Source organism: Dendroctonus ponderosae, unplaced genomic scaffold (assembly GCF_020466585.1).
Source record: "Dendroctonus ponderosae isolate FM_Combo_2020 unplaced genomic scaffold, Dpon_F_20191213v2 Dpon_F_20191213_8, whole genome shotgun sequence".
NCBI classification, from domain to species: domain Eukaryota; kingdom Metazoa; phylum Arthropoda; class Insecta; order Coleoptera; family Curculionidae; genus Dendroctonus; species Dendroctonus ponderosae.
The window spans coordinates 3,432,654-3,445,608 of NW_026019016.1; the positions used below are offsets into that span (position 1 = coordinate 3,432,654).

The 12,955-nt window shown below is 37.1% G+C and overlaps 1 protein-coding gene across 1 annotated transcript; it reads right to left on the reverse strand.

The window, feature by feature from the left end:
* Positions 1–251: 251 nt before the first annotated feature.
* LOC109546451 (NADH-quinone oxidoreductase subunit B) lies at positions 252–1,175 on the reverse strand. Its single transcript, XM_019917416.1, has 4 exons — positions 902–1,175; positions 713–854; positions 495–653; positions 252–440 (listed from the first exon to the last, which is right to left on the reverse strand). Exons 1-4 carry the CDS (start codon positions 1,083–1,085, stop codon positions 257–259), a joined length of 669 nt encoding a protein of 222 aa, XP_019772975.1. The 5' UTR covers positions 1,086–1,175; the 3' UTR covers positions 252–256.
* Between the last annotated feature and the right edge of the window lie 11,780 nt (positions 1,176–12,955).

A 12,955-nucleotide genomic window follows, 5' to 3' on the forward strand; every position in this document is an offset into this window, starting at 1 on the left:
TCTCACTGGAGTTCGCATTTATGCTGAGTGAAATTAGTCCGCTCCACAAAAACATTGTTCTTTAATTTCTCATTTAAACACGTGACAGCACCGGTAGAGACAGTAATTAAAAATTCGCGCCTCGCGAAATCCTGTGAAGAGATTACCTCCATGACAAAATTGCGCAACTTCAAGCCCTGTTTAGCTTTGATTATCGTCACTTTTTGGCTAATTTATGTATCAGTCAGTCAGCATTTAAAAAATCGCGCAGGGAACATTAAGATTGTTTATAATTATTTCTATACCACATTTGAACGGTTTGAGACCTTTTGATCTTCTTCTGGAGCATCAGGATGCCATACATCAAAGCTTCCGCTGTAGGAGGACAACCTGGGACGTAGATGTCCACTGGGACTATTCGATCGCAGCCTCTGACTACTGCGTAGGAGTAGTGGTAGTAGCTAGACATTTACCCTGATTATACTGAGCAGTAGATGAAGGGCTGAAACTCTTACCCGCCTCCATTAGCACAACTTCCCATGGAAATAACCCATTTTGGTTCGGGCATTTGGTCGTAGACCTTCCTAAACGCTACCGCCATTTTATTGGTCAAAGTCCCAGCTACGATGATCACATCAGTTTGTCGAGGTGAAGCTCGAAAAACGACTCCAAACCTGAAAAAATTTCATGGTTTTCTTGTGATTGCCTTTAATGATTTTTTGAATGCGTCCACCTGTCCATATCATATCTGGGAGCAGCAATATGCATCATCTCCACTGCACAGCATGCTAACCCGAAAGTCATTGGCCACAAGGAGGTTTTTCTACCCCAGTTCAGAAGATCGTCCAGTCTGGCTAGGGCCCATTCGACTTTTCCTGAAATTTCCATTTGATTGATGATCAGTGAGAAGTGTATTTGGTACCTTTGGGTTCAAATGGCGAATAGGGGCGCCATTCCTTTGGTTTGTGCACCTTTCTCTGGTGAGGCGGAGGATGGATATCGTAAACAGAAGGCGGCGGCTTGCTTGTGCTACAGAACGTTCGCCAGTTCTGTTTTTGCGCTAGTTGAGGCTTAAACAGCCGTAGTTGTTTTACTAGTTTCAACATAAGAGTTTGATGTTTGATGTCATTTGAGAAACTTGTGTTTTGGTTGGTTGCCAATTTTTGTCAAATTTTCCGAAAATTTCTTAACTCGTCGTAATAACTTGTGGGATTTGAGTTGGGTCACTCTCAGAGTTTAAGGAAAAGCAGATTATTTGTATATGTATTTGCAATGAAGGAGGCACATCCCCAATTGTGTATTTCGAAGGCTCGCCTCTTTGAGTTTGAAGCAAAAGTTACTTTAAGTGATTTTTGTATTTGATTTCAGTTGAATCTTTTGACTCTTGTCTAAAACAACGTGTATTTATTGAGTGAATGTCGAAAGCACTTCCAGCACTAATTATTTTTTTTGTAAATTTGTGGGTAATTTTTTTGTAGATTTATCATTTTGCACAAGAAAATTTCAATGACCATGCCTTAGCTCATAGGCAAATCGCCAATTGTGTTTTTTTCGACTAAATTTGGTCCAGATGCTTGATGATTTTCCACTTCATTTAAGGGTAAAAATGTGGTTTATGCATGGGGTAGTAACACGCTTTATATTCGTCGTCTTAAAAAACCCATAGTCACAAAATTTCAAATTCCTGGCGCAGAAAAGCAAAAAAAGAATTTAAATTACGACTTTTGAAACCCTATACTTTCGAAAAATCAACTCTTAACAACGGCAACCATTTGACTTGTAGAATCTTCAGTTTCCGGATGTCCCACTCTTACTGAATGCGATTTGTAATATTCCGCTCATTGATAAATGTAAAAGTGTTATATTTAAAATGAATATCTTGTAATAATCCTTGCATACTGGTAAGAACGCTCACTCCAGTTGGGAATTTTAATTAGCTTTGAAATAAAATTCCGCTCTGCGATTCATCAGAATTAAATTAAGCTGGAAATCCGTGAACTATTTGGTCTGCTATTCGGTTAATGTTTTCTGAACGCTTTAAGGCAGCGAAAAAAATAGAATAAATGGTAATTCTCGGTCATATCCAATTTGAGACGGTGGAAGCTGTGAGCAAGTCGCTGAACATCAAAGTGTAGTCAATATCTTCATACTTGGCTTTGGTAGATTAGTGAACGTAGTAAACTACCGATGCATTCTTGCCGTTCTTTATGAACTCAAGGCAGCATAAAATAATGGCCATTTTTATCATTCAAATGCTTCCATTACCAATTCCAGGTGGCTTTATCCGTAGCATTTACTGCGAGTAAATCCAAGGACAGGTATGAAGATAAATTGCCACACGCATTTGCGAGCAGGTACGATGATGGATAATCTGTAGTGTTGTAATAACAGTTATCCCCGGTTGAAATTCGGCAGGGTACATAAACCTTATCAAGCCGGATTACCAAATTATACTTATGTAAATTCGAGCAGTGTAGGACGATAGTAATGGAAATAGGAGACTATCGTATTTAGCGTCAACTTCCATGTACGGCTTTGTGCTTTATTGAATCAGTAAATAACATAATAAAACCCTAATGACGATTTTTGGGCACTGGCCCGTATAAACGTTCTGGAAGAGAAATCTGACCCTTCCGATTCTTGAGCCGTTTCGTCTCGCCCTTAAAAAGCCCTTTTCAGTAGACATTCCTTGATTTTGTCACCCCGGGGACTCTTTTTCCGTGTACCTCGGATGAATATTGTAAAAGTCAAAGAACGTCTTTGTCCCTGGGTTCATATTTTTTGTCTGAAATGGGACTTGCCGGACCGCGTTCTATGCCGTTTCTGTCTTTTTATGTACGCGGTCTAATTTGGAAACTGTAGGTGAAGTCACGAAGGGACATTGAGTAAATACTTGATTTTACCTTTGGAAAGGCCACAAAACTTATTTAAAAAAGGTGTATTTTATGTCAGTAGATTTTAAATTTTCAAGCAAAGTATTTGGTTGCAACTGCCAATGAGGGCTTCCTCCTTAACATTACGGAAATACATTTTTTTTGTTTTTCATTATGTTCAGGATCAGCTGGGAAAAAATTGCTTTCAAACAAACACTGTTCTCAGTTAACGAATTTGCGGGTGTCAAGCAGCCGCATTTCTATAGAGGAACGAATTTTCCTCTTGAATGTGGAAATCTAAGCTATATGAAGTCCGACTGGAAATCGATACAGATAATCGCCGATCCCCTTAATGGTTTTCCAGCTTCGGCTTGTTTTATTGGTGAGATTATTGGTCCGGATTCGACGCCGCCAAGTCGCTTTTCCGTAAAACCTCTGCTTGCCCTTTATTTGTCTGATTTCTTCGGATTTGAAAATTCCCGTTTTGTTGCTTATTTGGAGGAACTCGAGCAAACGCGGCAAATTGCATTATCAGGGTTAATATTGGATTAGACTATATTAAGAAAAGCAAATAATTAACTAAACTAAAGGCTTAAAATTTAAAATGGCCAGCAATTGGTCATTGGTAAATTCCTCAGCACCAGCTCATACACTAAATCAACAGTTTAAGCAAAGCAATTTATCTAGCTAGAATCCGATTAATATTGACACAGATATAGATGGTTTTATAGAGCATGAAACGAGCAAACTTTAAGTGCCACAGGGAGTAATATCTAGCAGATAGCTGTTCTGTGTGCAATGTCTAATAGTTTCAAGATGTATCGCTATTTACTTTAACTAGTTAGGACGTAAACTGCGACATACAATTTGCAATTTTCGAATGAAACGGATGTCATCTCGTGATAGTGCTTTTGTCAAGTATCCCTCACGATGCGATATAAATTAAAAATAAACTGTTGTGTATATTTGGATGGGAGAACGCAGCCCTTTGCTTTAGCATCGTCTATTTGTGAGCAGGAAATTCGAAATAAGACAGCGTTGTTTGTTGTGGTTCACAAAAAACATCAAAGAAAAGTAGCTGAATTTCTTGAGACTATGAAGCTTTAAAAATGGAGAGAGAACGGCATTGAAAATTTCCTCCGATTAAAAAGTAGCAAGCACCTGGCTGATTGACGGGGTAGCCATCAATGTCTTCTGATGCCATTAGTTATTCGCAACCAACAACTGACTTACACGTAAGCTCAATGGTAGGAATATCTTTCGATTTCTTGTGAATAAAAGGAAAGGAGACACGCAGGCGAAAGGGATTACCTATGTCACGCTGATTTATACTTTCCTGATGGCTTCGAATGAAATATAGGCTTTCGATGCGACATTGAATTGCGTTTTCGTCGGAAAGCACATTAGCGGAAACGAACAGCAGAATGTGTATATAAGCCCTTCTTTACATTTCGATAGAGCAGCTTTAATCAATGCAATTACTTAATTTATTCGCATTCCGGTCACTGAGTTCAATTCTCTTTTTCACGTAATCAAATCTTTTTGATGCTGCCGAATCATTCATTAGTGGAAAATGTAAAGCCCGAAGAGCTTTTGACATGCAACCGAACGTTGTCCAGAAGAGACTCAGCACTGGATTTCCAATGAGGATTTTTCGGATATTTGAAATTGCATACCCATAAAAAAAGAGTTCGGTTTGCTAGTGTTCGCATTGGATCTATCAAAGCGAAAATATTCCCGCGAAATGAATGCATCTAGGAAAATGTTGGTATTTCGTTGGTAAATTCAGGATCGAAACCTTGGTAATAATTGCGCTGGGTCTTTGACAATTTCATAGTCAATTACAAACTGAGCGCCAAAGAAAGCGGAGGAACAATGGAAAACATTGGTTTTCCATTAGTTTATTTGTTGGAAACAAGCCAGGAGGTATGCAATGAATCAACCAAATCATTGCAATAATTAGCATATTTCTTCCGGATTTTTGTAGAAGACAACTAGATATTTGAAGCAAATCATATTTTTAAATCGTTTTTATTACACCTGCTTTCGTGGCATGATTGGTATTAACTTTCCATAAAGATCTGTATAAATTTGGCCATTAGTTGCCACTCTTCCTATGATACATCAAATGTAAATTGAAATATTTGATAATTGCCAAGTTTTTGCGAGTTGGACACAATTTCATTTCCACCTGATAGAATTAATACAAACATGTAAATTTATCAATTTACTGTACGACTTTTTGCAAAATTCTCATTTATTATACTTTTTTGGCTAAAAATACTTTTTTTAGGTGCAAATGTGGCCCAATTCGCACAATACCCCTGACAAATAAATAATCCCCTACATCAATAATAAGTTAATATACTGTCAGTGTAATAATTTATGGAACAGAGAACGAACCGAAATTACGTGTAATGAGTTTAGTGCCACATTGGCCTATTACCGGCTATTATTCATTAGCTAATTCGGGATAACGATGAAATTTGCTCGCTTTGGTATTGAAGTCGTTCTTTATTTCGATCGGGAAAAGATGTGCACAGATTAGGCAAAAATTGTATGAAGAGGACCAATTTCCAGCTATCAGTCAGGAACTGAAGTCAAGTACCTGTAAAGTGAAAAATCCGGCATTTTTCAGGCAAGTGTGGCCTGGTTGCTATAAAGTGCAGATCCAGACACTCATATACTAGCCGGCATTAAATATGCAACGAGCATATACGTGTATGAGCACTTTTGTCGGACGGGAAATATTTTATGAGAAATGCTCTCTGCATGTTATTGTAGCAGGTTTTTCCGCATGAAAAATATAACAACCAGGTGGCTATTTTTGAAATTACACAGATGAGTTTCATTTTACGATAGCGCAACGTATGTGACAGATTCGAAGCAGCGTTAATTTTTTGGAGGCAAAAAATCTCACTTTTATTTATCAGTTTTTCAATTTCAAACCGTAGCTTCTTCCTTAGTTCAATACGTACATCATGTTTGCCCATTTTCTGTTGTTATGTTTTCGTTCCATTAAAATAGCTTAAAATGACAAGGAAACACGTTTCCATTGGGACGAACATGATACACTGATGCTGTTCGTATCAGACTGGCAAAAGTGCTTTTTTGTGTAAATAGCACTGTTTACATGGAAGCGAAACATTCCCCGGTTGCATCCGGCAGAGTTATAAATATTCTTCGACTATTACAGTTCGGTTTTGCGATTTGCACATTCAACCCCAAGCGGAATTTCTAAGGGCTTCATCAAAGCAATAAATAAGATAGAGCTTTCCGACAATGTATTTCCGACGAGGCGAAGTAATGAATTTTCAAACTTGTAATTGCATTACTTTCCTTGTAGTGTTTGCATCTTGTAGAGCGGATTGATCTACGGCTCTATAACTTCTTCCAACTCAATTAGTAACACATTAGTCCATTGTATTAGGATTTAAACCGATTACGTTAAGAAACTTTAATGCTGTTAATGCCTCAGTTGGTCGCTTAATGGGATTCCCTACACTAGCTTTCATGTGAGATTGGAATTGGAAGTGGAGGAGATCTTCAATTGCCGATTCCTATATCAGACCGTTTTACAATTTTTTTCTTCGAATATTTGATAAGCAGTTGTGATCCAAGGCTGTCTTAAAACGTGTTGTAAATAAGAATGTATTCAAATGAAACCTAATGCAAAATGCGGGGTGTATTAGAAGTCATTTTCAGAACCCCAGAAAAAATACCCTTCAGGACTTTTCGAAGTTTTCTTTACATTTTGCAATTGTATTTTCATATTTTCTCCTTGAACTGAAAGATTTAGTGTAGACGCTTTATTAGGTCATCCAGTCGGATCCTGTCGAATGTCTTTGTTCCATCCACAAAACAGACAAACACGGGCTTGTTAAGTTCTATCATTTGACGTAATATGATAACTGCGGAGAGCGTTTTCTAACTGTTGCTCTACTTCTGAGTTCCGCTTAAAATTGGCAATTTTTTAGCATGTGGAACCCATTACAATTTATTAAGATTTTCCGTAATTTTGTTGAAGAGCTCCTTACATAATATGAGGCTCATACTTTCTCATTTGTTATTAATAAGCCACTTTCGGATACGTAAGTTGTAAAAGCCAAATTGCCCAAAAATACGCCATATTATTTTCCCCCAGTCGGAAATGCCTCTATTTTTTCTCATGCCGCTACCCCCGAGGATTGCTTCCGGATAATTTCGCTCTTATAAGCCTATGGGGATATGTGGAAGGAAAAATAAAGGAAAATCCTGAAATCTACACGCGCGAAAAGAAGTTGAGAGATTAGGAGGTTCGACAATTCCCGCCCCTCTATTATGCCCTTTGAATATTTCATTTGCATAACTCTCCCGTTTATTAGACACTGTTTTGACAATTTCTGTTTTGTTTATCTCAATAAAGCGGCTAAGCGTAAGGGTGCGGATTTTAACCCCATTCGGAATCGGAGCCGAAAAACACTTTCAACCGTCTGATTTGAAATTCCGGGTCGCAAAGTGGCGCGAGCTGATCGCCCGGAGTCGAATTAAGGGTTTCCGGAAAACACGGACGAACGTTGCATTCTTATCAGGGCAATTAGGTGACCGAAAATAATAATTTGTCCACAAACTCCGAATGTTTCCGTGGGAAATACTAAATTCTCTTTTAGTGTCGAAAAGGGTTTTGCTTAACTATCAGTTCACTAGGTCCAGTTAGGATCCGTTTTCCTATATTTTTTTATCACCAATGCTCAACTTGATACTGGTCTTATTTGATAATTTTTCGGATTGTTTATTTTAATCAAAATTAATTGTTGGTTAAATAGAAATAAAGACAATATTATTAAGAAGCTCATGGGACATTTTTTGCCAGTGTTGGATTTTGCCAAAATTTGGGAGTATCTTCTTCAAACCAGCAAATAAACTTTGAAAAGTATAACAATTTTTTACGAAATTAGTTAAAATTTAAAAAATGAATAGACTAGAACTGTTACAAGATTTTCGTTCCACAAACATTTTGAGTTCTTCGTACATATGTTTTAACCCCAATTGTTTGGATGAAACCATCTAAGAAGATGTTTACTTGTGCTAGCGAAACGCCTGAAGCAAATTTCTTATCTTTTACAATTTTTGGGAGTAACAATTTATTTTACCGGTGGCCTACATTTGCAGAGAAACAAATATCAAGTTGGTGCACATCAAACAAATTTCGAATGACAAACTGTAGTAACTCTTTAAACTGGTAACTTTAAAATATGGAGTTTATTGCCTCGTAAAATCTAATAGGGTAGCTCTTTAAACCCTGAAAGCTCCATTATTTCGTAAGGCAGGAATTATAAGGCAAAAGTTTTATTACGCGGCCCCTGTTTATTACCGAGGCGTCGTTTATCAAAAAGACTGTTTACTAGTTCACTATATACTGCAGTCATTAGTCAAGTTTTGGAATTAAATATGATTTTAGTTCTAATCATGACGAATTTCCCGGGTTTTATTGGACGATTTTAGTTTCAGCTTGGGGGCGACTTTCATAAACTCTGATTTAAAATGTCATTTTCCTAATTAAATGCCTGTGTTCAAATAATTGAACCAGGCGGGTTAATTAACATTTTTAATATCATCTAGATTATATTAAAACGGATATATTAGTCATACTTTTTTTGGACTTTTTAAAGTAAGATAAACTCCAAAAAAACATCTGTTTAAACCAAACTATCAAGTCTGCAATTTTTCCTTTGAAAATAAACGAAGAAAAATCAATCGATCGGTTGAAACTCATTAAAAGTAAGTGACTACATCATTATGCTTCATTCGCAATGTTAAGAGCCACTTGTAAGAACTGCACGAGCTCTAAAGGGTAGGTCATTGAAAATCCAAATATTCGTTAAATAAATTGGATTACGGGGCTAATGCACCTTATTTATCGGGCAATATTAGATATAAAGTGGAAAATTGGGGCGAACCTTTTACCATTTTCTTTCCATTAGATTTTAGTGTTATATCGAGCCAGGTTGATCTTGTTCCTTTTAAGCAACCCATCGAAACGTCGGTTGCATATAACTGACCTTTTATAACGTGAAGTATTAAATATTTTTATTGAGCTTGGTAGTTCTTCCTCCGTTCCGGGACGTTTAAATTCGAAATATGCACCACATCGTAAACACCTTCATGAATTCGGTATAAAAAAAGCGTAAAACCTCGGGAATTTCGGACAACTACAACGAGCAAGGCGGGGAAACATACAATGGCTTAGAGGACATAACATTGTATAATCAATGAGCAATTAAAGACAAAAAATAGGAAAACACAGCGAGAAATTGCAGTCCGACAAATGCCGTAAATATAGTGGGGTTTGCCTCCATTAGCCGATTGTTTGTTGGCCGTTTGCAGCTCTTTTTTCCGTTTTTGAATTTACTGACCGGATTATCCGAAAAAATCCATTTGAGCTAATTGAGGCAGTTCTGGAGTTCCACTTTATATAACAAATCACTTTCAAATATTTTAAATGAAATAATTATGTTTATCACCAAATTCCATTATTGCTTTAATAACTTTGAACAAAAATAAATTAAAAAAACAAATCCCACAAGTGACAACCGCTCAAAAGGAACATCGAAGATTTTCTGAAAAAAATTGCCTGTAGAGTTTAATAATCCTGCAGTCGGAAAAAGCGGCAGTAAATTTTCCGGAGGCCGTTCCCCATAATTAAGAAAGCGAGTAAATATTGTCGAGATTTATCTGAAAGGCGCAACGTTCCGGTTATCTCAATATCAGTGCTTCGGAGGTATCGAAGGGTTTTAAGGCTGAAATTTTCTAGAATAGTTGCAAAATGTTGTAATTCAACTGCAAATTAATTTTTTAAACACTTGGTTTGTTAAATCGGTTAACTAAGCATGTGCTCAGTGTGAGCTGGCCAAAAAAAGCAAGTAAACTGCAGCTAAAATTCAATCCTTTCTCCGTAAAAGCGCCGCAGTAGTCGAGGCTCGTCAACTCCATTCAGGATCAATTTCTAGACTAAATTTAGACCCTTAATCTAACTAAAACTGTAGAGATCCGCCTTAAGCCGAAATATCTGGGCATACTAAAGAAGTGGAATTGAGTGAGCCATAAATATGTTGGCCTGTCGAAACTTCGCTTAATAAATTCCAATCCCAGATAACCGAATTAAATCCCATTTTAGGTCTGGCGCGCGATACATTCTCTAATTAACCCACTTAATAACTTCGTTCAAGTTTCCTGAAAATTTCCGAAAGATTGTATATTGCCGTTCTAATTTATGGCACGAAAATGAAAATAAATTTGATCGCTTAATGTTGCTAGATGGAGATGTTGGTTAACTTTTTACTTGCTTTTTATTTATGTTTTTAAAACGTACAAAAAGTTGACCCAAAATTCACATTATTCATCTCTTTTCCTTCATTCTGGTACTTAGTCGGATTTGCAGTAAATTTTTAGACGTCTTTGATTTTCCATTGTTAATCAGTGGCTTCGCTCTTTCTACCGGAAGTTATCGCCCACTCTTAGGACTGTATCTCTTCTCGTTTCTTTAACTTCAAGTTATCTCACCTGCTCTGTCTGAGCATGGAAAATCAATCTAAAAACTTTTCTTCTTGGTGTAAAAACAACTTGGTCGAGATTATAACTAACTCCGCACCCAAACTGCGAACTTGGTCGCATTTATCACTGACAAAATAACGGCAAAGTAATAATCAGGCTGAATATGTCCGGACCCAAACTAAACATATAGAAAACATTGAGGGAGATTAGTTAGGCAGACAGTTTGGTAACCCTTTTGAACCTTTAAGGCTTCTGGCACATTTTCGGCACGGTCAAGGTGCGTCTGGGGAATTTAAACATCATATAAACAGCAGTGACTAATTTAGAGGGTGGGCAACTTAATTTTTGAATTGTTCACCCTCTCGTTAAACTTGGTTCATTTGTAGGTTTATCGTTTTATTGCAGCTAAACAATTTTTGATTTGCTCTAAGCGGTTATATTGATCCTAATTGCGTGCATTATTCACCTGCTGGAACGCGCTGCTTTGCACTTTTGAGAAAGAAAATTAAATCTTGCGTATTCATTTGAGTAGAGCATGATAAATGCTACAGCTCAGCTAATTTCAGCTGGGAGTGTTTTGTCTTTAGCTAATGGCTTGGAAACTCTGATAAGTATTAGGAAGTTAATTATTCCGGTAGTAGCAAAGCGATTTCGTATGTATGTTCGTTACCTGTAAAATTAATGTTTTGCTAATATTATAATAACACAAGCAGTTGCAATAATGTTCCGAGAGTTTATTATAGCTCTACACTAAAGACTTTAGCAACCTGGACATTAGTGATTATTTTATTTCTTTGCTGTTTGCTGTATGAGAAAGGAGTAATTTGTGAGTGAACAGAGACTCCAACTATCTTTCTCTGGTTACTACAATTAAAAGTAATTTTGATGTGATTTTCAAAAATAGTACAGACATGCATTCTGAGGCTTCCATTATTAACAGCGAGTGCAAAGAAAGCTTTCAAAGCAAATCACTTTTTCAGGAAAAAACAGTTCCGAAAGCGACGTCGATTATGACGTAGCGATGGATTATAAATGGTCGCCTTTGACAGTGTAATCCAATCGTAATTTCTATTTTCCTTTAGAGCTTTCGAAACAACATACGCGTCTAAAAATTGATGACTGTTTTATTGCCGCAAAAAGCATTGTCATAAATCAAAGGCTGGAGAATGGGAGACAGAAAAATGGATCGTGTTGGTCGAAGGCCGAGCTTGGACCTGTCTGATCGATTGAAATTTCCAGAATTAGAAACTTTTCTTCAGGAAAATCTGCTGAGCACTAATTCCATCTATTTATTGCTCAATTTTTCAAAAAAATCGATTGGACTGAAACCTTCTTCATTTAACTGGAACGATATTCATTAGTCCTCGAGGAGTTGCGGTTTTCTGCCATTCCGGAAATGAAATTAGTTTTGTCCATTTTATTCCAGCCAATAGTGGATATAAGCGACTCGAACATGCATCTTGCAGTTCGCGTTAATTAAACGCAAAACCCGCTCTATGTTTGCGTTGAAGTGCAAGAAAATATTCAACTCGAAAATGCCCGGTTTCAGGACTTGATCCATGATAAATTACAGCAGCTCTCAACTGAGGAGCCATCCAAAGAAAAATGTCTAAATCAAGTGATTCTTAGGGTGCAATGAGATGGACGAAATATGCTAAAAGTTCTCTATCGAGCTTCTCAGGCCACTTCACCTTTTCTTATACGGAAAAATCGTCGGTACTAAAACCCTTTCAAAGCCATCGAATGATAACGGCAGTTATATGTTTCATGTCAGAGTGACTTTCCGGAAATTCTTTTTTATTGAGAGTACGAGGAACGATCCAAGACAAATGCGAAAAACGCATTATATCAGAAATTATTATGTGGTGTGAAGTGATTGATTGTGAACGGAATGATCCCGAACTATCATGCAAAGTGATTGATTTCGGTCTGCAATCTTTCAATGTGAGCTTCGCAAATTATACTTTCGTTCATCTAAAGCGTGATTTGCATTTTAGGGGATAGAAGATGGCAAAAATCAGCTCTGTTTTGCTGCTCAGAAAATTCATATTTGGCGAGATTATTTCCATCGATTTTTCCCTATTTTTAAGCTGCTTCCGATGAGGTGCAGGTTAAATTGAGGAGTTGTCAGAGTCTTTCATTCTTAGCACCAGTGAATTTTCATTCAAAACACTGCCTTCATTTATAAAGCCACATGCAAATTTTGCCGCCCCTAGAAATTGTATCCTGCGGGATTAATTCTATTTGAATTCTTCAGTATTTTTAGGCTTTTTCGAATAATTTTCCTTAGAAGCCATTTTGTTTCTTTCATTCTTAGCGCCAGATGGGGAGCAATGCCTTCATTTACTGCAAACGTGATGTAAAGCATACTGAGATTCAAAACGAAAAAATCAATTTCGTTTTGGCCTCCTGAAAAATCGTATCTGGCGAGATTATTTCTGTTTATAGTCTTCACTACTTTTAAGCGTTGACCAGTGATTTTCCTTAGAAGCGATTTGGGTCAGTTTTATTACTTTCTGAAACAATGGAGGATTTTAGAGACACATTTTGTTTTTTGATTTGTGATTCCA

Bases quoted from the DNA above. Each gene is read 5' to 3' on its own strand.
- LOC109546451 (XM_019917416.1), bottom strand. From the start codon at position 1,085: ATGTTGAAACTAGTAAAACAACTACGGCTGTTTAAGCCTCAACTAGCG. The intron at 654-712 runs GTGGACGCATTC...AAATTTTTTCAG, and splicing joins CCCAGATATGATATGGACAG to GTTTGGAGTCGTTTTTCGAG. The intron at 441-494 runs GTAAGAGTTTCA...GTAAATGTCTAG, and splicing joins AGTTGTGCTAATGGAGGCGG to CTACTACCACTACTCCTACG.